Here is a 23,579-nt window from a genome sequence, read left to right as displayed (position 1 = left end):
TCTCCCCTCCACTTTCCTCCCCCCCTCCCCTCCCCCTCTCCCCTCTCCCCCACCCTCCACCCTCCCCCCTCTCCCCCACCCTCCAACCTCCTCCTCTCCCCTGCCCCTTCTCCCCCTTCTCTCCCTCCCCTCCCCTCTGCCTCTCCTCCCTCCCTCCATCCTCCCCCTATCCCCTGCCCCCTCCCCTGCCCCCACCCACCCCCCTCTCCCCTTCCCCCTCTCCTCCTCCCACCCTCCGCCCTCTCCCCATCCTCTCCAACCCCTTCCACCTCTCCCCAGCATCCCCTTCCCCCACTCTTTCTTACCCTCCTCCCACCCTCCCCCTCCACCTCCCCTCCTCCTCCCCACCCCTCCTCTCCTCCCACTCCCTCCCCCCCGAGCACCTACTGTAAGCCCCCGCCAGCCTCCCAGGCCAGCCGATATTCCTGCGGCTGAAGAGTTTTTTTTTTTATTCGTTCATGGGATGTGGGCATCGCTGGCGAGGCCGGCATTTATTGCCCATCCCTAATTGCCCTTGAGAAGGTGGTGGTGAGCCGCCTTCTTGAACCGCTGCAGTCCGTGTGGTGAAGATTCTCCCACAGTGCTGTTAGGAAGGGAGTTCCAGGATTTTGACCCAGCGACGATGAAGGAACGGCGATATATTTCCAAGTGGCGAGAGGACCCCTATTTGGCATCCGCAGCTCGCCTGCCAAATTCAAATGAGGCCAGGACCTCAAAATCACGGCCGTCTTTTCGCCGCCGGAACAGACGGCTGGCCAAAGGTCAGAAAAATTGACCCCCTAATGTCAGAGAGCTGAGATATGAGGAACGACTGGAGAAGCTTGAGATTTTCAACCTTATTTTAACCTTCTCAGTCCCGACTGATCTCCACTTATTTTCCAGACCATTGACGTTTCCGGCGGGAGATCGGGCAGGTAGCGGAACCTCTCACCTGAAACAGGTGGGAAACGTTGATAAAACATGGGAACGGGCCCAGGGATTACTCGCATATAATTTGCTGACTTCGGGAGTGCAGGGCATCCAGTGTAAACAACACCTAGAGCTGCTGGGGACTGAGAAGTCAGACAGCAGTTCATTTAAAGAGTAAGGTAAATGTTTTTGGGCCAATACTGGACATTTTTTTAATGATTTTTATTTCTGCTGGAACCACTATTGGCACTAGTGTGTTTCCCGATGCTAATATCTCCGTCCGAGGTGATTGGAAGATGCAGAGGACCTACAAAGAGACACTGGACAGATCAGGCCCCATGAAAAGTCCTCGCTGGTACCTGCACACACACATCTTCAGTCAGAGATGAACACACCTCATCTATGCAGATGATTAGTCCATGTGGAGAATCCTATTCCCAAAGGTAGCTGGGACAGCAGACCAAACGGCACCACTAAGATATGTGAATTCCTGACTAACCATGATGTTCGCTGCTTCCTCGGAAGCATCACAATCTCAGTGTGTGCTGCTTTCAATTGCACTAATTGAAAGAAGGCGTGCCAGGCTGATGAACAGCCAGCAAAGCCTGACTGCCTGAACCTGCCAAGATGCCACCAACCACATCTGCGGGCCCTGGCACACTTGCCAGCCAATGACTATGGAAAACTGTCTTTGCAAGTTCTGGGTCTTCAGCGAGCCAGATGCAGTGCTGTGTCACCTCCTGCAAACATTCAGCATAGGGTAGGCACGTCCAGCGACTGTAAATGGTGAGCTGCAGCCTGAAACTTGGTTCACCTCCTTAAAGGATTGCTGCAATGATGACCTATTGGGATAGCGCTGTAGACAGGCGCAGAGAATCACTGTCCTAGCAACCACATTATTCAGCAGCACCTCACCTTCAGCAGGTGGTCAGGTGCCCCAGAATGATACCGGTACTAAAAGGGTTAACTTATTAGGACAGGTTGCATAGAGTAGGCTCGTATTCCCTTGAATATAGAAGTTTAAGGGGTGATCTAATTGAGGTGTTTAAGATGATTAAAGGATTTGATAGGGTAGATAGAGAGAAACTATTTCCTCTGGTGAGGGAGTTCAGAACAAGGGGGCAAAACCTTAAAATTACAACGAGGCAGCTCAAGGATGATGTCAGGAAGCACTTCTTCACACAAAGGGTAGTAGAAATCTGGAACTCTTTCCCCCAAAAGCTGTTGAGGTTGGGGGGTCAATAGAAAACTTCAAAACTGAGCTTGATAGATTTTTGTTAGGTACGGGTAATAAGGGATATGGAACCAAGGCGGGTAAATGGAGTTGAGATATATGATCTAATTGAATGGCGGAACAGGCTCGAGGGGCTGAATGGCCTACTCCTGTTCCTAGGTTCCTATTCTGTCAGTTGCCTGCACTCCGGGCATCCTTTCTCTTCATTTTTGCTGGCCACTTCCCAGTCCCTTGCCCCTTCAGCCTTGTCAAAGGCCGTTAATGGGCTGAGATGCCTTTTGAGTTTTTCCAAAAGCTTTCAGAATTTTTTGTCCTCCTATTGTGACACTTCCTCCTTTCTATTGACCCTTTCCCTTTAAATTTCACATACACACAATTTTCCACACCCACTACTGGTGTGCTCTCTGCACTGTCCAAGTCTGCAATTGGACTTGTGAATCATTATGCAAATAAGCTTACCCCGGAACATTGAGTGTTACTAGCACGTTACCAGTCTGGTGAGATTTGCATCCGTCCTTAACTGACGCAGACAAAAAATCAGCTCATTAGGTTGTAATTTGGTCCGTGCAATATTTTTAGCGCACTGGTTAATGCACTCACATTAAGTTCCTGTATGCTCTATTTTAACACATTCGTTAATCCATTTAAAATAAACAGGTTAATGACTGCATTAAAATAACACAGACAGGAATGCATTATAAATAGCACACAGAGGAAATTGAAGCACTTAGAGAGGGCAAAGGAGGAACCTAGAGAGATACTTATATTTTGACGTGAGGATAGACTTCGCTTGTCATTGTACTATAAAGGGCATTGGGACTGATAGTCACCCAAACGCCGTCCGATGTTCACACACCCATACTATCCAGCGGGGGTTTACTGGACAGCAGTCAGCTGTGAGAACCTTGTCTGACTGTCCCTTCCCCAGCTCAGGGACACCGAAGCAATTTTACTGCCCCAACTATTGGTCCCTGTGGAACTGTACCTCGGCAATAGTCAGCACCTTCAGAAAAGCAGAGAAAAAGGTAAAGGGAAAAAGAATGAACTGTTCCATCTTACATCTTTTAGATAGTAAAATTAAACCCATGCAGTGTTCAGGAGCAAAGCAGATGAAAGTATTCTTGTTTGTTTGACTGAACGCAAAGGCCGCGATATTTCCGGAGAGGCGGGGAGGGAGTAGGGGAGTGTGGCTGCAGGAGGGAAACCCGGAAATGCCGGGAACGCGGAGGTGGCAGGACCTCATTATCATTTTTATATTCCCACCCGGCAACCGGACAGATTGAGAGGGCAGACGACTGCCAGGGCCGGAAAGCCTGTGGTAGAAGGCCGTAGCTGGGGACCATTTGGGCAACAGTCCCCAGCAATCGGGACAGATCGGGGCACGGTGGTATGTGATGGGGGGGGGGAGCTAGGCCCAGCAATCAGGAGGGAGGGAGGAAAAGATCAGGGGGTTGGAGTGGGGTTCGGCAGATCACGGGGCAGGCGGCTCGAGATGGGGGAGCCGCCGATCGCGAGGCAGACCGGAGATCGGGGGTTGGAGGTTGTTTGCCGATCGCGGCAGTGAGGAGAGGCCGCAATCGGCAAAAGGTTTGCTTGAGGGGCCGGGGAGACCACGCCTGCTCCTCCTGGCTCACAAGCAGTGCTCTAATAAGCACTAACCTTCTGCAGCCAGCTGCTCCCATCTCCATTTCACTGCCGGATTTCCCGAGCCCTGGGAAACCTGGACAACTGCACTGTGGGAGCCTGATTTAAACATTATAATGAAGTGTTCCGCCTCTCAAAAGCGGGACACAAGGCACGCCGTGTAACCCACCGCCGTAGGCAGCCGGTTGGGGTCGCGTTTTGCAATGTTTAATTTTTAACCCCCCTGACCCTCTCCCACCAATCGTGGGGGGATAATATCGACCCCCAAAGTGCCTGAAATATTCCAGATTCACAGGTAGACTTTCTTTGTGAAACATCAAGTGATCTTCAGAGTGGGCTGAGGTGTCCGTAACCTTGTTTAATTTGGGATCACCCACACAGCCTAAATAAATAATGAAACTCCAGCTCAATGTAATGTTTTCAATTTGAGTGGAATGCGAACAATACTGGCTGTCAGCATTTCAGCACTGCAGTGTCACTCTGAACCTGCATTTAGCCATTGTGGAAATAAAAATGAGATTTTCAACTGAAGCAATGTCGCAGTTCAGCACTGACGTTATCCAGTTATTCAGTCTTAGTATTAAACCGTTCAAAGTTCAGAAAAACAAATAAGATGGTCATCCATTCAGCATCCTCTATTTTAATCACAATCCAATCCAATGACCATATCTAGGTAAAATTTGAATGGAATGGGGGCTGGAGAAAGAAAGAAAGAGAGAGAGAAAGTAAAAGAGACAGAGAGAGCCCGAGCGATGACCCCTCCCCTGAAGACATGGCTCCTGCTGGGGTAGTCTGGACTGAGGCACTGCCCAGCATAATCATATAGATCGGAAGGAATCAACTTTGATTCCCAGTCTGTGCTGAGTTATCTGTTCTCGGCCAGACAATAGCTGGGATGTTAGAACTGGTCTGAGCTGTGGAGTTCAAAAATTAGCCAGGCCCCCCCCTGTCCGGAACAGTATTACTTTCAATAGACGGGTTTAAGCAGCATTCTGGAGTAGTTAGTTCTTGAGAGTGACATCCACAGTGAAAGAAGTTGGGGAAATGTAGCAAAACTCAAACTCCAGTCTCCAGAGACCTGTGAGAAGAAAACTCCTTGGAATGATCTCTCGCATGTAGGGCCGGATTTTGCCGTGAAAATAACGGTGAGCCTAACAGCGCTCACCGCTACTTCTGTGCAAATCAGACAGCAACTTCTAGCGACCGCTCATGAGCAGTTAAACGTGGAAATTCGGAAGTTGCTGTACCAGATGCCCAGCTTCTCCATCAGCTCTGCTCCGATGGCATCTCATTGTCTGGCTCCCCATTCAAATGAATGGAATGGAATGATGGATACGGACTAATCTTGCCAGAAAAAATTAGGACATGTCCATTCTGATGTGAGTACCCTTTTAATCTTAATGACTGACAAACTACCTCTCTGGCACTGAAAATTAACTTTAACAAGTGTTCAGTCTCATTCCATCAGATTTTAATTGTTGTTGGACATTTAAAAAAAAAATTAAATACATTTTTACTTTTTTACTTTTGCTTTCTATCTCTTTTATCTCTGTCTCTTAATTCAAACGTTCTTACCCTCTCTTTATTTTGCTTTCTGTACCTGATCTGACATTCTAACTTACACTTCCTGGTTCAGTATTTGCGTGGCTTATAACGTGCTTCAATCTGATTGATTAAGGGGACAGGCAGTTGCTTGCCCTGTTCATACAGGTCCCAGATGCCTTGTAGAGGGCGCCATTCTTTTTGGCTCTCTAATTTATAGGAAGTTGCCATTCAAGTCTATGGGCAAGTGGAAGTCTGTTCATTCGCCACTCACAGCAAAATCTGGCCCATAATCTCGGACTTTATTTAATTCCTGTTATAAATGTTATTTATGTGGCTGTATATTCAGCTGGGTCAGAAATCAAGATGGTAACTGAAACCAGATTGCAAAAAAAAAAATTGTGCAATGTGATTGGTTTGTTTTGTGGTTACTGCCAGATTGAAAAAAATTAGAATAGAATTGGTTGTTTTTGTGCAAGTTCTTTGCTCCGAACAGATAATATTCCTGATTCTATCTGTCCATATCGGTGCTGTCCAATAGAAATTGCTGACTAGCCACGGGTGTGTCTATGGTGATGCCGTTTTAGACACATGCACTAATTTTAGTAGAAAACACCTTACACACACTCACACCATACAGGTAAATGTACTTCACATTTATGTTTACTTAACAGTGACATTCACTAACTGTCAGTGACATTCACTAACTGTCAGTGACATCCAATAACTGTCAGTGACATTCACTAATTATCAGTGTCATTCACTAACTGTCAGTGACATTCACTAACTGTCAGTGAAATTCACTAATTATCAGTGACATCCAATAACTGTCAGTGAAATTCACTAACTGTCAGTGACATTCACTAATTATCAGTGTCATTCACTAACTGTCAGTGATATTCACTAACTGTCAGTGAAATTCACTAATTATCAGTGACATCCAATAACTGTCAGTGAAATTCACTAACTGTCAGTGACATTCACTAATTAACAGTGACATTCACTAACTGTCAGTGACATTCACTAACTGTCAGTGAAATTCACTAATTATCAGTGACATCCAATAACTGTCAGTGAAATTCACTAACTGTCAGTGACATTCACTAATTATCAGTGTCATTCACTAACTGTCAGTGATATTTAAAAACTGTCAGTCACATTCACTAATTATCAGTGACATCCAATAACTGTCAGTGAAATTCACTAATTATTAGTGACATTCACTAAATGTCAGTGACATTTAATAACTGTCAGTCACATTCATTAATTATCAGTGATATTCATGAACTGTCAGTGAAATCCACTAACTCAGTGAAATCCACTAACTGTCAGTGGCATTCACTATCTGTTAGTGACATTCAATAACTGTCAGTGACATTCACTAATTATCAGTGACATTCAGTAACTATCAATGGCTTTGAATGGCTATCAATATAACTCAGTAATTATCAATGGCATTCAATATCTGTCAATAGAAATCAATTACTGCTAAAGACATTTAAGTGTCTAATTTTTAATCCATTGTTAGTGAACTAACCAGCGAACAGAGCTAATCCAAAATTGAAGGGAATCCACTAAATTAAAAAAAAATCAACAATTTATTCACAAAAGAAATCAGTTACTGGGGTAAAAATCTGTGTAGGGCACGAGTGCAGAAGGGGTCATAGCACATCGACCGCCTGTTATACTCACCGGCCCAAGACGAATTTCTACCCCACTATGTTCTGAATCATGCTGGCACATTATAGAAAAGTTAGATGTTTGACTCCCAGAAGGGTTACTGGATGAAACAACTCATTAGTGCAGTAGTGAGCCACATAGACCAAGAAAGTCTAACTTCATTCTTTCATCTGTGCTGAGTGGTGGCCTCAGTGTTCCTCGGATAGGCAGTGGTAAAAATGGCCAATATTGACTGCCGAGACTCTCAAGTGAAGAGCGGTCACTTGGGTGAGGCAGTGGAGGGAGGCCTGTGGAACTTACGCCAGCATGAGTCAGCAGCTTTTGGATAATCATAGAAATTTACGGCACAGAAGGAGGCCATTCGGCCCATCGTGTCTGTGCCGGCCGAAAAAGGGCCATCCAGCCTAATCCCACTTTCCAGCTCTTGGTCTGTAGCCTTGTAAGTTACGGCACTTCAAGTGCACGTCCAAGCACCTTTTAAATGCGACGAGGGTTTCTGCCTCTATCACCCTTTCAGGCAGTGAGTTCCAGACCCCCACCACCCTCTGGGTGAAAAATCTTTTCCACAGCTCCCCTCTAATCCTTCTACCAATTACTTTAAATCTATGCCTCCTGGTTATTGACCCCTCTCCTAAGGGAAATAGATCCTTCCTATCCACAATACCATAATTTTATACACCTCAATTAAATCTCCCCTCAGCCTCCTCTGTTTCAAAGAAAACAACCCCAGCCTAACCAATCTTTCCTCATGGCTAAAATTCTCCAGTCCTGGCAACATCCTCGTAAATCTCCCCTGTACCCTCTCTAATGCAATCACATCTTTCCTTTAATGTGGTGACCAGAACTGTAATATACTGGCATGGATAGAGGATTGGCTAACTGACAGAAAACAAAGAGTCAGGATAAAAGGGTCATTTTCAAAATGGCAATCTGTAACTAGTGGGGTGCCACAGGGATCAGTGCTGGGGCCTCAACTATTTACAATATGTATCAATGACTTGGATGAAGGAACAGAGTGTCTTGTGGCCAAATTTTCTGATGGTACAAAGATAGGTGGAAAAGCAAGTTGCGATGAGGACACAAAGTGTCTGCAAAGGGATATTGACAGGTTAAGTGAATGGGCAAAAATTTGACAGATGGAATATAATGTGGGAAAATATGAAGTCATCCACTTTGGGAGGAAAAATAAAAAAGCAAAATATTATTTGAATGGAGAAATACTACAAAATGCTGCGGTACAGAGGGATCTGGGTGTCCTCGTACATGAAACACAAAAAATCAACATAGAGGTGCAGCAGGAATTCCGGAAGGCAAACGGAATATTGGCCTTTATTTCTAGGGGGATGGAGTATAAAAGCAGGGAAGTCATGCTACAACTGTACAGGGTGCTGGTGAGACCACACCTAGAGTACAGCGTATAGTTCTGGTGCCCTTATTTAAGGAAGGACATACTTGCATTGGAGGCAGTTCAGAGAAGGTTCACTAGGTTGATTCCGGGTATGGAAGGGTTGTCTTATGAGGAAAGATTGAACAGGTTGGGTCTATACTCATTGGAGTTTAGAAGAATGAGAGGAGATCTTATTGAAACATACGAGATTCTGAGGGGACTCAATAGGGTAGATGCTGAGAGGATGTTACCCCTCATGGGGGAATCTAAAACTAGGGGGTATAGTCTCAGAATAAGGGGTCGCCCGTTTAAGACAGAAATGAGGAAGAATTTCTTCTCCCAGAGGGTCGTGAATCTTTGGAATTCTTTACCCCAAAAAGCTGTGGAGGCTGAGTCATTGAGTACATTCAAGGCTGAGTTAGACAAATTTTTGATCAGCAAGGGAGTCAAAGGATATGGGGATAGGGCGGGAAAGTGGAGTTGAGGTAAAAATCAGATCAGCCATGATCTCATTAAATGGCGGAGCAGGCTCCTATCTCTTATGGTTTTATGGTCTTATGGAGTATGCAGTACTCAAACTGTGGTCTAACTAGTGTTTTATACAGTTCTGGCATAACCTCCCTGCTCTTATATTCTGTGCCTCGGCTAATAAAGGAAAATATCCCATACACCTTCTTAAATACCTTATCTACCTGTCCTGCTACCTTCAGGGATCTGTGGACATGCACTGCAAGGTCCCTCTGTTCCTCTACACCTTTCAGTACCCTCCCATTTATTGCGTATTCCCTTGCCTTGTTTGCTCTCCCCAAATGCATTACCTCACACTTCTCCAGATTGAATTCCATTTGCCATTTTTCTGCCGACCTGACCAGTCCATTGATATCTTCCTGCAGTCTACAGCTTTCCTCCTCACTATCAACCACACGGCCAGTTTTTGCAAACTTCTTAATCATGTCGCCTACATTTAAATCTAAAAGCAAGGGATCTAGTACTGAGCCCTGCCGAACACCACTGGAAACAGCCTTCCGGTCACAAAAACACCCATCAACCATTACCCTTTGCTTCCTGCCACTGAGCCAATTTTAGATCCAATATGTCACTTTCCCTTGGATTCCATAGGCTTTTACTTTTCTGACCAGTCTGCCACGTGGGACCTTATCAAAAGCCTTGCTAAAATCCATGTCGACTACATCAAACGCGCTACCCTCATCATTGTTACCTGCTCAAGAAATGTAATCAAGTTAGTCAGACAAGATCTGCCCTTAACAAATCCATGCTGACTGTCCTTGATTAATCCATGCCTTTCTAAATGACGATTTATACTGTCCCTCAGAATTGATTCCAATAATGTGCCCACCACCGAGGTTAGGCTAACAGGCCTGTAATTACTCAATCTATCGCGTTCTCCCTTTTTAAACAACGGTACAAACATAGCAGTCCTCCAGTCCTCCGGCACCACGCCTGTAACCAGAGAGGATTGGAAAATGATGGTCAGAGCCTCTGTTATTTCCTCCCTTGCTTCTCTTAACAGCCTGGGATACATTTCATCTGGGCCTAGCGATTTATCTACTTTCAAAGATGCTAAACCCCTTAATATTTCCCCTCTCACTATGTTTATCCCATCCAATATTTCACACTCCTTCTTAACTACAATGTCTGCATCGTCCCCCTCTTTTGTGAAGACAGACGCAAAGTATTCATTAAGAACCATACCCACATCTTCTGCCCCCACATATAGGTTACCTTTTTGGTTTCTAATAGGCCCTATTCTTTCCTTAGTTATCCTCTTGCTCTTTATGTATTAATAAAATGTCTCTGGGTTTTTCCTGATTTTACTTGCCAGTATTCTTTCATGCATGAGAAGCAGGGAGAAAATTATCAAAAGGAAACATTTCTGCAGATCTTACTTCTAGGTGGTTTCTTTCACTAGACACTAATTTCCTTAAAAAAAATAAGCACACTGAAAATGATATGTATCAAGACTGACCTCCCAGCAAATCAACTCCAGCCCTGCTTTATTAGATTTTAACTAAAATTCATGAGGAACTTCTTTTAATTAGACACGAGGGTTTATTTATAAATGGCCACAATCCAGTTATTTGCTTTCCAAAAAATCAGAAGAGGCATTGGGCTCTGGGTAAGTTTATCAGTCTAACTTTGTTTCCTTAGCCCTGTGAATAAATCATTTCCGTTGGGATATTGGTTTCCTAAGCAAACAATTCAATAACCCTGCCAGGAGTTAATGGATGACTTAAAAAAGAAAGATTAATCAGTGAACATCGCAGGGGGAAGATTTCCTCTAGTCATTATGTGTTTGTAACATCATAAACCATAGGCTTTCAAACCAGGGTCCTGGAAAGGAATCCTGGAGGGTGTACAAGCTCATTAGGTGTCTGCATTTGTTCACCTACAAACATGTTCCTTCTTTTCTTTGGCTAGCTGATACTGTCATTCAGAAGTTAGGACAAGGGGTCTGAGAAGTTTCTTGATATTTAGACGGATCCCCCGCTTGGAAAAATCGGAAAATCGCTTTCACGAACACAAAGGGAAGATTTTCTGCATTCACTGTTTCTGGTGCAATTGTAATATCATTCTAAATAAAAATACATTTCTGATTTCGATGTCAATGGTGATCAAAAGAACTCTTCCAACTATGTTTATGACCTCATTAACACACAGAGACCAGAGGGAATCTCTCCACTGTGTTCACAATGTCACTAACGCATGGGGGCCAGAGGGAATCCTCCACCATCACCAGAAATTGGTAGTAGATCTCCCCTTTTTTTCCTTGTCTCCGCCTCCCAGTTGCCCTCCCTTCCTCTTACTTGGCTGGTTCCATGGGCATCAGCTGCCTTCTGGCGCTTTGGTTTGGTAAACATGCGTCAGGTATAAGTTTAGGCAATGACTACTGGCAGGCTATTATCACAGTCCAGTTGCATCCTATGATAGATCTTCCTTCTCCCTAGCCAATTGGGTACTGAAGCCAGTTGTAGCATTCCTGCAGTCATCCTGACCGAAATCATCCAATTCAGCACAGATGGGAATTACATTTTGGACCTTCCTGGTCTGTAAGGCATTGTCCCCCTGAGCTATCAAGTCATCAGTACTCGCTTTCTAAGCTGCTGGTACTTTCATACACCTGTTGGTGACATCTCAGGTACATTTTAAGTGTGCTAATCAGATGACTATTGCACTGGCTAAGGTTATATGTCAACCAATGTTTTCCGAGGAGCCATGAAAAGTGAAAGCAAAGTTGCAAAAATTTTCAAAACACAGCCTGCTCCTCCAAGACCTTCCCATTTATTGGTTCCATACTTCTTAAATTACATGTCCCTCAACAGAATTTGGATTTTATGGCAATCAAACGGGTGGTATTCTGTGCATGTTCCAGTAATTGGTAATAACAGCACCAACATCTGTGCATTTGTCAATTTCAGTCATCCCTTACAAGGTCACAGACAGCCAATTGGCACAGCTAGACAGTGGGTGTATCGTTTACAGATTTCCAAGACCACTTCTACACGGGGGTTTCATGTAAAAATGGATAGTATCGCAGAACGTGATCCTCAAAACACTCGTAAAAATCCTGGGAAGTCTCAAAGTCCCATATAACGAAAATGAAATTTGAGTTTTTCAGTCACCAGTGCCCCTAATTATGTATGGACAGGATTGTGGAATGCAATCCCAAAATACTGGTAAAAATCCTAGAAGATCCCAGAATCCCTTGTAATAAAAATATAGTTTGTAAATCAGTGGGCCTGTATACTTCCTCTAACTGAGCATGGTCAAAATATCTGTTTTTCTGACCATGGGCTTGTCTGTTGTCCGTCTTGGTTTCAGTTTTTAAACTCTAATGTTCGATAAGTTTCCTCACAAGAAGCTTGTGAAAAATTTCAAGTATAGGTATAAGGGAAATATGGTATCATGAATCGAAAGTTGGTTGATGGACACATTATTAATATTTTTATTTGCCCTGATAACTATGTAAAATATCTATAAATAATTTTCTCACATAGTGATTCTTTTTCTATTTTTTTCATCAACCATGGCCATTATCTACCTCAACCAACTCTCTTCAGAAGTTGTAGATAGGCTGTCTAAAAGGGCTCCAGATCAACTCACTGATTTGAAAATGCAGGTTAATAAATGCCTCCAAAATGGAGATCGGGGCTCTGTGAATTAAAATAGCTATCTGTTCAATTCAAAAGGAGCTGCCAAACAAGCACATATTTGAACAAATCAAACAGAATGTTTGTATTTGAATTGAGTGGCTTGGCCCCCTTACCTTCCCTCTCCCCAAGATATTTTCTTTAAAACAAGCTGATAGATTATTGCAACAAAATGAGCTGGAATATTGTCCTGTGAATGAAATTGTTTTTTAGCCCTTTATGTAAAGTGACAGAATTAAAGAAGCCAGTATCAAGCTAAATATTAGACAAAAAGTACTTCATTTTTGTAACAGGCAGTTCCTCAATCAAAGCTTTATGTTTCTCTTGAACCTAGAATTATCTCTTCTATGACTTCAAGTATCTGTGTGAATCCCATGTTTAATAATGTGAAAGATGTCAGTGTTAGAAAATAGAACATTTTCTCATTTATTGCATACCAGGAGTGGAGTGAAATTTCCTCTGGTTGCAATGTGCAGTTACATCATAAATGTATTTGTGAAGATTTTCTGTGTTTGGCATTTTTAGTGAAATTGTAAGAGGAAATCTTCATGAGCACATTTATAGCATCACTACACATAGTGAGCAGAGGCATTCAGGGCAAAGTTTTCTCTATATTGCCGAACAACATAGATTAATACCAGTCTCAGAGATGAGCTCCAAATGCAGCAAAGTAACCAATCCACTTATCATTTCAGCATCCATATGTGGTAATAATGTTTCTCAGTCATGATTGCCTCTCCTCCACAGCTCGCTCCAACTCCCCTTCCCTTGACTTACCTGAGGGCTGCTTTACATCGATCCTCGGGCCTCTCAGTTCGGGCGAAAACAGGCCCAGACTAAAAGCTACCCCTTCAGGTTCATGGCTAGCACAAGGAGGAAATTTCTTGGATGCCACTTAGTTCTTGCCTGAAGTCAGAGAAGACATCTTTTTGGAAAGAATGCTGAAAGTATTCTCCTAGAATTCATTATCCTGCTTCTCTTTGCCTTTAAGAACAACTTACATATATTGTGCTCTTCACATAAAAGGACATTCAAGAGCCTTTTAAAAAATATAGAGGTGAATGCTGTGCAGGAAGTATAGGAATTTGGAAGGAGAATCAAAGCTACAGTTAAAGAGATGGCTTTTTACTGGGCTTCTCAAGGTAGGAAAGGAGATAGTAGGTGAAGTGGTTCTTGAAGAGAGTTCAAAAAGAGAGGGATGTAATGGATGAATGAATGGCCTCTGAAGGTGGAGCAGAGAATTTGGGGGTAGAAGAATGGAAAATGCAGGCTGCGATGTATAATTAGAGAAAGTTTCCACGACAAGGATGATCATTTTTGCATGGCCACTGGAATTGGCCTTAGTTGTGTGTAGCTTGACTGAAGAGGAACTGTGCCACTCTTATCCTTGCAGGTGACGAGATGAAAGAAGGAGGCGGTGACTCTCTACAGGACACAAAGAGCTCTGTAATAATAGTGGACAATACAGTCCAATGATATATTTACTTCATAGTATATGCTTCACAGTAGTGAGTAATTAATTTCTTTATTCCAATGACCTATCAACTATAATCAATATCTTGTTTTGCTTGTATTACGGCTGAAAGTAGTGTGGGTGTGCTTGGGATGAGATACTTTTTGTAAGTACACCAAGAACGTATGTAAAATGGGATTTTTTTTTTGTGTACTGATGCGTGAACCTTGAAACTTAGCCGAAACGAGTGATTATTAAGATTCAATACAGTCATGCTATTTCTCTAGGTGTAGGAGAAAGTAGGTCAATGCGTGCATCTGTGAAGGCTCAGTAGTACAATCGAAAGATCATATTCATGTGTAGGATCAATTAAAGTCAGTACCTTACAAAAAAACATGCTTGTCCTCTGTGGGCCCTGCTTCATTACCTGCCAATACCACAGACAGTCTCCAGGACCAAGAGTTATAAAGCTGCCTTTTATTCAGAACCAGGCAATACCATTGGAAGGACAATCTTCAGTGGCCATTTTGGTTAGCTTGTCCTTAATCTGGTAACTCATGGCATTGAACCGCTTCCAGCACCTCCTCTAATCTCTTTTAACACCGGGCATTCAGTTTTTCAGAAATTTCTTCCCACATCATTTGGGTCTTGTTGGGTTGGGAGGGTATTTCTTACTGCCAAACAGATATTTTGTTTTTCCAGGTCCTTTAGCGCAAAAAAATGCAACTCCTTGTCTGCAAGTCACTTCCTCCTTAGTTTGTTTGCTTTTGTCTTACCATCTTACTAATTTCTCTTGGGGCATGCAGTGTTGTTTACATCTATCTTGCCTTCATCTGCCTAGGCCCCACGCTCTAGAATTCCCTTCATAAGCCACTCCGCTTCTCCACATCCCAGTCTCTCCTCCTTGAAGACCCTCCTTAAAACCCACCTCTCTGACCAAGCTTTTGGTCATCCCTCCTTTGACATCCATTTCTTTTTCTGGGATGTTTTTCTACGTCAAAGATGCTATATAAATGCAAGTTACTGTTGTTGCTTAAGACATGTGCCAAGGTGCTGCTTCAACTACCTCAGACACTGGGACAAATAATTAAAAAGAAATGGGAGCATCTCGGACAATGGCTGTGTTTGTAAATGCACTACCCCATGTGGTACTGAGACCTGCAGACCAGGAAGGTTCCAGGTTTGATGGGACTTTGGCCTGTAGTGATATTGCTGATTTCAGCCAGGATGGTCACAGTGGTGCTATAGTTTAGCCTCAGTACCACTGGACTAGGGAGGGGAAAAATCAATCCGGTGACTCCTCATGGAAAATGCATATCTCGCCTCTTGAGTCAGAAGGTCATGGGTTCAACTCCCACTCCAAGGACTTGAGCACAAAATCTAGGCTGACACTTGAGTGCATTACTAAGGGAGTGCTACACTGTCAGAGGTGCCGTCTTTCCGATGAGACGTTAAACCGAGGCCCCGTCAGCCCTCTCAGGTGGACGTAAAAGATCTCATGGCACTATTCAACGAAGAGAAGCGGAGTTCTCCCTCAAGCAACACCGAAAAACAGATGATCTAGTCATTATCACAAAGCTACTTGTGGGACATTACTGTGCACAAATCGGCTGCTGCGTTTTCAAATTTTACACCCGAGGTCATGAAAGGCACTATATAAATGCAAGTCTTTTTTCTTTCTTGGATGAGAATGGGATTGGGTTCAGCTGTGATGCCTCCCACAATCGAGCAGCCTCCCAACACTAATTCATCAGGCTCACACACATGAAGAATGGGCACTTGGGTGAGTTACTGCAGGCCTTTGGTGCCTAAAAAACTGCACCCCAGCATGTCAGAATTAGATGAAGTGTTCTGTAATTTAAAATATTATCGATAAAGGGTGGTGTCTCTACACTTATTTATTTCTCTCAGACGTTCCTTGATATGCTGCTTCAGGGTTAATGGTTGGATGCAGCCTGGAAGCAGATGTTTTGTGTAGAATCCTTCCTCATTCATGTGACATCAAGAAGTTCCATTACTGTGACATCATAAATGGGAGCAGTGGATTGTGGGCAGAAATCCTCATTCATGATGTCATTGGAGTGGAACTTCATAATGTCACATTGGGGATGTTCTATCGAAATGAATCATCTTCTGCTCTCAGGCTGCCTCTAAACAGCAATTCAACACGATAGCAAGGGGTGACTGAAATCAAAGGTAAGTGTAACATGTGGCAGTTCAGTAGAACACACTTTGCCATCTCACTACAGCACATCTCAGAAGCCAAACTTCAAACATCACACTTCAAAGTGTGAAAGGTATATAAGAGAAAGAAAGGCAGCCATTTCATGCTGTTTTTTCCAACGTGGAGCCAGACATTTACAAACACCTTCCAATCTGTAAACTTCACTCACAAATAGCAATTACAGCATTTAGACTTTGTGGCCTAAAGGCACATGCCTCCTTAAACATAGATCCACATTAGTGACAGAATAATGTATTGTGTGTGGCATGATCAACCACCCAAGTCCTTATAAAATAGCAAATCATCTGACTTGGCTCAGTGGTTGTACTCATTACCTCTGAGTCAAAAGGTTGTGGGTTCAAGCCCCGCTTAAGCCCATAATCTATACTGATAATTCATTGCAGTATTGAGGGAATGCTACATTGTTGAAGGTGATATAGTGTGGATAAGACAATAAATCAAGGCCCTGTTTGTCTGCTCAGGTAGGTGTAAAAGATCCTGTGGTACTATTTGAAGAAGACCTGGGGAGTTGTCCTAGCCAACAATTATCCAACGCCAACAAAAACAAATTAATTGTCATTCATCTCACTGCTGTTTGTAGGTCCTTGCTGCGTGCAAATTTACTGCTATGATTGCCTACAAAAACAACAGAGACTACACTTAAAAAGTAACTCATTGGTAAAATGCTTTAGAATGTGAAAGGTTTTACATAAATGCAAGTTCTTTGACTTACTGAGAGCAATGGGACATCCAGCAGCATTATGGAAAAAATTGAGTCTATCGCCAAAGCTAACACTAAGCCCCTTTTCCAAGGATCCAATTAGTCTGTTAATTAAAGCCAATGCTAAAGCCCCATCCTCTAGCATCTGTCATAATCATGAGACCATAAATCTCATTGGTTGGTCCACCCTTCACCTAAACCTTGGCCTATAACCTCCATTCCAACCTCAGACTTGTCAATTCCTTGCTCCCTGGCCTTGGACTACTCCACACTCTGACCTTTGGCTCCAGCTGCTCCACACCCCATTCCTTAGCCTTGAGCCACTCCAGGCTTCATTCACTGACCTTGTCCCACTCTAGAGAACTAGTAGTGTGTAAAAGCCAGGCTTCAGAGCTTCCTTGATAGGTCTGTGCATACGTGTCTTATTGGTAATACTGAGATTTGATCCCTGGTGCGTGCTGAGTGATTGATCTCAGCTAAGATGGCAATAGAGAAACTGCAAATATCCCTAGAACCCATAGACTAGGGAGGAGGTAAAAATCATCCAGGATTTCAGCTTTTGATCGCTGTCTAGTGACTCCTGTGTGAATGCAGAATTTGGGATGAGAAAATATCAAAGGTCAGTTAGGGTATGCCGATGGTTAAATAGTCTGCCAATACTTGAAGAATGGCCACTTGACGAGAAACCAGAAGACGGCTTGCACACATGCACATAGCTCCACAAAGGAGAGGAGCGAACAAAACTGGAGGGAAAGATAGAATGTAAAAAATAAGTTGCTAAAGCACATGTGTCTAGTAAAATAAAAATAATGAAAGCTCAGCTAACAGAACAGGAACAATATAATTACTACATGGCTGTCTTATTTTAGCCTTCTTGTTGTCCTTTGTCTTTTATTTTTATTCTGCATCAGTTCCTTTTCCATTCATTTCCTTAGTCACTTTTTCCTTCCTAATTTCGTTCTTTGGTTTGGTCTTGCTGCACAGTTAATTTCATTGTTCACTGAGCGAGAAGGCTTGGGCCTAGTGCAGGTGGGTGGAAAGTTCCAGAGAAGGTTGCGGGGGAAGATCATTATTGTTAAAAACCTTGCTTAGAAAGTAGGCGGGTTCTTTTTGCACCTTAGCCTGCCTGTGCATGAACTGGAAAGTGTCTTTGTGCGTGTGTTGGTGTATGTGTGATTATCTGTAGCCTACAAAAAAATCAGATTGAAATAACCTATTATTAGTGATCACTAAGATACTTTAATGGTCTCATAATCATTGCTTACTATTGAATGTTTTCTCAACCGATTATACTTTATATAGTACGAAATTTTAATAGGCATGTGGATTATTTTTTGGAACTTATCTTTTCTCCCTCCAGTTTACTCCCTTCCTCTCCTGAAGGTGGTCACTCGTGTATAATAATGCACGGCCATTTGTAATGTGTGAGCCTGGACAGTGAGTGTCGGCAGGCTATTCAACAGTGGGGGCATCGCAGGTGAGCTCGAGCTTGTTCTCACTTGAATTCCACATGTAGCCACCTTCCAGTCGCAGTCACTGGATAGTGATCAGGAATGGCTGGGGATTCCCCCCTCTCTACTCCATGGGCCATGAGGCCAATTGAACAACCCTAGCTAACTCAGTAGACAGCCAGCTCAGAGTAGAAGGGGTTTCAAATCTGAGAACGTTCCTAGCCGTATTGATTGACCCCACACTGGCCAGCTCCTTTACATCAAATATCATAATCTTTATAAACAACTTAGATGAGGGATTTAAAAGTGAAATTTCTAAACTTGTCTTTGACACAAGGATATGTATTTAATAGTTTAGAGAGGAATTTCCAATTGTCATTTAAATTTACTGACACGTACGTATTATAATTATGACAGCACAGGACATCCAATTTTTTTATTGGTGGTGACCTCCATCTAAGGCCCTATTGGCCTGAACCAGAGGACATATGTGTGATGTTAAAATGTGTGACATTGCTCGGAGATTTGGAAAGGATCACCAGATAAACTGATTGAAGCATGGGAGGTGGGAAGTCGGCTGGCTTCCATGTCGAACTGGTCAGCATGTTGGTCCAGGGTGGGGGGGGGGTGCGATTCGGTGGGGAGGGGGATGGGGGGGCTGGGAGGGAGGGCATCGAACAGACCGGCAGCAGACTGGGGTTTTTTTGGGGGGCCCAGGAGCAGCAACTGTTCCTCTTGGGATCACCAAAGAAAAAGATTGAAAGCTTCCTGGGTTTTCTGAGCAGCCTCCAGCAGTTGGGCTGCTCAATGCCTGGTACAAATGGGCGGAGTGGGCACGGTGCATGCTCTGCCCATTTGTACCTGAAAATTGCATCAGGCGGGCCTTGGCCATCAGTGGGGTAGCTAAGGTGCCTCCCCAAATTTCCAATTGCTGGCGGCCTGTTTTTCAGGCAGGAAGCAGGCAGTTGGCAGTTGAGAATCGCCCCCATGGTGTTTAACCTACAGCATGATTTAATATGAGTGAGAAGACACACAGAAAATTACGTTGGACATTCTCCCCTGGGACTGTCGCCCCTCTCTCCAGGCTCGAGCTGGCAGCTGGCTCAGTGTGGAAGCTGACTGATTTCCGGCCCTCCCAGAACCAGTGGGCCGCGCGCTCTTGGCATCCGCAGCTCGCCGGCGGCAAGCTAATGAGGCCCAGGCATCAAAATGGCTCGGGCCTCACGCTGGCACGTACGCTCTGCTGACTTTAGGCGCTACTTGAAAATCGCCCCGCAGACCTCCAAGAAAGGTCATTGAATCAAAAGGTGGAGAGGACACCAAAGAAATGAATGGAGATGAAGTGAAGGAGTTAAAATTTGAGCTGCAAAAACTGACTGTAAGGACAAAGACTATTCTTTAGTAAGATGAAGAGTGAGAGAACACTGGATGGAGATCTTTAAAATAATGAGGGAAATAGATAAGTAGAAGTTAGCACATTTTATCAAGTGAATCAAGCATAGCAGACACATTAGGGTGACAACGCCTCTGGTTGCTATGTGTAAGAACATCATAAATGCTGCCATGAAGATTTCCTCCGTTCAGCATTTCTAGTGAAATCGTAAATGTATTTCCAGGTTCACTATAAATAGTGACCAGAGGAAATCGTCACCCCCGCATTCGTGTTGTTGCTACATGTAGTGAGCAGAGGCACTCTTACCCCACCCTCACTAGCTGAACAAACATTTAGAAGAAATGTCTTTTAAAATAACATTGTAAATGTTTAGGTTGAAGTATCTGGTCATAAATACTGAGTCTGTAAATCCCATCGAAAATTACATATATTACATAGAATGCACAGCTCAGAAACAGGCCACTCGGTCCAACTGGTCTATACCGGTGTTTATGCTCCACACGATCCTCCTCCCACCCTTCTTCATCTAACCCTATCATGGACAGATTTCTATTATAGCATACGATGGAGGGGTAGAAGCTTCAAACTAGAGGAAGAGCAACCAGTCGCTCAGCAACTAAAGGCACCTTATAGAGTGTCCCAGCTCATTGAATGGCAGTGGATTATCCAAGGTGTGGATTTATGTCCACTAGGAATTGTATTGAGCTTGCCCAAACTTCTACCCCTAATTACAATCAAAACCTACCTGAGAGAAGGGATTTTTATCCCGTCTTTGGGGTTGGATTTGAACTGAGGGGTGAAAGAATTGTGTTGCTTCTGATCCAATGCACCACTCAGCCTCTCTAAATGTGATTTACTGTGTTGTTAATGATTTCATGCCACGCGGGAGATATAATAAATTAAACACAATTCTAAATTCTATGCTTCATCCCATGAGACAGCAAACCTTCTGCACTAAATAAATATTTAAATAGTTTCCAACCACTAAAGTATTCCTAATGCTAAAACAGGTCCTGTTACCTTTGAATCTGTCAGTGCTGAATTCGTTACTGAGAAATGGAATATAGTTGGATAAATACTTGAAAAGGAAATTTTTGCAGGGCTATGAGGAAAGAGCAGAGGAGTGGGACTAATTGGATAGCTCTTTCAAAGACCTAGCACAGGCATGATGGGCTGAATGGCCTCCTTCTGTGCTGTACAATTCTACGATTCTAATTTCACCTTGTAAATCTGTGGGTTTCAAATGACTTAGTCATAGACTGTATAAATCAGTCAGTCTTGCTTCTAGCTTCTGATCTCAGCCAGGCACTGAAGGACCTATAACTGGAAAAAAAAAATCAGGCAGCGTTCCTGCTGCTAATCACTATTTGGTGATTGCTGCTGGAAAGTGTCCATTTAGACAATGGATGAGGGTGGGATTGTTTTGCCAATGATACCCGTCATAGTCAAACAGCCTACTGATGCTCGCTGTCTAAGCTCACGTATAAAAACTGGTCACTTGACTTGGTCAAGGTAGTGGAGGGTTACTGCCACCCGTGGAACTGCATTCCAACGTGAATCATCACCTTCAGGGTAGATGAGGAGAAAATGGAAAAGATATTCAAACCTTCATCCAATCTTGAATTTGAGGTAAAATGAAGCAATGCTGGTGCTTTATTTGAAGAGGCAGGTCCTCATTTGACATCATGAAATCCTTATTCTGCATGACTTTTTTAGATGTTAGAAGAGATACAGCTCTAAATGCAATACAATAATCCATCAAAGAGAAAATTGACGTTTTAGGCAGAGTGAACAAGCCAATAATGCGACAAACAGCTTTGCTCCTGTCAATATGTAAAGTCTGGCCAAATATTATTTTCAAAGTTATTAGCCTAAGGGAAGGAATTTTCAACTAAAATAGAAAAGATATTTAACGTATTGACTACTTGTAAATTGTACCTCTGATTGTGCCCTTTATTTCTCCTCTTGTTAAAGGCACTGATGCTGGGATCCAGTTCCAGAGCCAGCAGCAACTCACTCAGTACCTCAACCAGTTCTTCATGTGTGAGTCTATATCATGAGTCTCAGGAGGCTATTTGACTTTGGGAGCCATTATAGTTGGGGCAGATCCTACCATCATCACCTGACAGCTACAAACAAGCACACGCGGCAGGCGTCATTACAGAGCAATCAAAGAATCCTGGTTGATTTTCCCCCTCCCTTATTGAAGGACGCTGAGGTCAATTGTTGCCCCCTGACTACAAACTGACTGGGATTGGCCAATTGAGCTGATCATTCGACTGCCCTGTTTTAATTGGGAAATCCCAACTGTTCCACTGAGAAAAGCAGCAGCGGCACACAAGACTGGCAAGCAGCTGATTTGCCAGTTCTAAACTCACACTCCTGCCCTCAACACGAACCCAAACTTCACCCTTTCAACACACTGCTGATTGAGAGGTATAGTGGGGATCTACTCTGGGATTTTCATACCCTTATATGGTTCAGCATCGCACCCCACGTTGTCCATTTACTCACAGAGCCACCTGAGAGCAGATGTGGAATTGGCACAAACTTTCCGCAATATTATGGGTGAGTTGAAAACATTACATTTACTGTGGATACTAAGATACAGGATGGAGAATGTTGACTTATGGGGAGTTCTTAGATGTTTGTGAGTCACTACGCCCAACATGATTCACTGGTTTATTTCCCCATGAGCTAACATTCCCCACCATGTGTCCTGCATGTAAATTGGTCCCTTTTGCACTAAATCCAGACTCATCATAAGAAACAAGTTGTTATGAAATAAAACATTGACAGAACTGCTTATGGACTATATGCTGCAAAATGTTTAATATAACTGACAAGATTAAACTTAGTTGATAACTGGGGTTAGATTTATTACCACACTTACCAAGATTGTGAATATGCACTTGCTTATATGCATAGCTGTGAATTTCCTGGTTGTCAGTGATGCATTAAATATATATATATCTCTATGGACAGCTGGAAACAACCTCAGGACTTGCTGTCGGATGTAGACTGTGATTAATATGTAGTCTGTGATTATTTCATTCCAATCCTACAGATTTACAAGGTAAAATTATATTCAATTTCTCGATAACAAATTCAACGGATGTAAAGGTAAATAAAGGTCACCTCAATAGCTTTCTTCTTCCATTATCAACAGGATCTGTTTTAGGATTAGGAATACTTTAGTGCTTAAAAACTATTGAAATATTTATTTAGTTCAGAAGGCTTGCTGCCTCATTAGTTGAAGCATAGAATTTAGAATTGTGTTTAATTTATTATATTTTTCAAATGGCATGAAATCATTAACAATGCAGTAAATCACATTTAGAGAGGCTGAGTGGTGCTTTGGAGCAACACAATTCTTTCACCTCTGGGTTCAAATTCAAACCCCAAAGATGGGATGAAAATCTCTCCTCTCAGGTGGGTTTTGAAACAAAGAAAGAACTTGCATTTATATAGCACCTTTCATGACCTCCGGACATCCCAAAGCACTTTATAGCCAATGAAGTACTTTAGAAGTGTAGTCACTGTTGTAACATAGGAAACGTGGCAGCCGCATTGTGCACAGCAAGGTCTCAGAAACAGCAATGTGATAATAACAAGATAATCTGTTTTAGTGATGTTGGTTGAGGTATAAATATTGGCCTGGACACCGGGGAGAACTCCCATGCTCTTCTTCGAAATACCGTCATGGGATCTTTTAACTCCACCTAAGAGGGCAGACAGGGCCTCGGTTTAATGTCTCATCCGAAAGATGGCA

General features: G+C 43.2%; 1 protein-coding gene across 1 annotated transcript in view; it reads left to right on the top strand.

Moving 5' to 3' along the window:
* ap4b1 (adaptor related protein complex 4 subunit beta 1) overlaps positions 1-22,632 on the top strand; it is a 73,625-nt gene extending 50,993 nt beyond the window's left edge. Inside the window, exon 9 of the mRNA XM_068007304.1 lies at positions 21,782-22,632. Within this exon, the coding sequence (XP_067863405.1) occupies positions 21,782-21,867 (86 nt within the window). The 3' untranslated portion in view covers positions 21,868-22,632. The remainder of the gene's footprint in view (positions 1-21,781) is intronic.
* The last annotated feature ends 947 nt before the right edge of the window (positions 22,633-23,579 follow it).

This window comes from Heptranchias perlo, chromosome 27 (assembly GCF_035084215.1).
Source record: "Heptranchias perlo isolate sHepPer1 chromosome 27, sHepPer1.hap1, whole genome shotgun sequence".
In the NCBI taxonomy this organism is placed as follows: domain Eukaryota; kingdom Metazoa; phylum Chordata; class Chondrichthyes; order Hexanchiformes; family Hexanchidae; genus Heptranchias; species Heptranchias perlo.
Note: the sequence above shows the minus strand (reverse complement) of the source record. Positions and strands in the feature narration are given on the sequence as shown.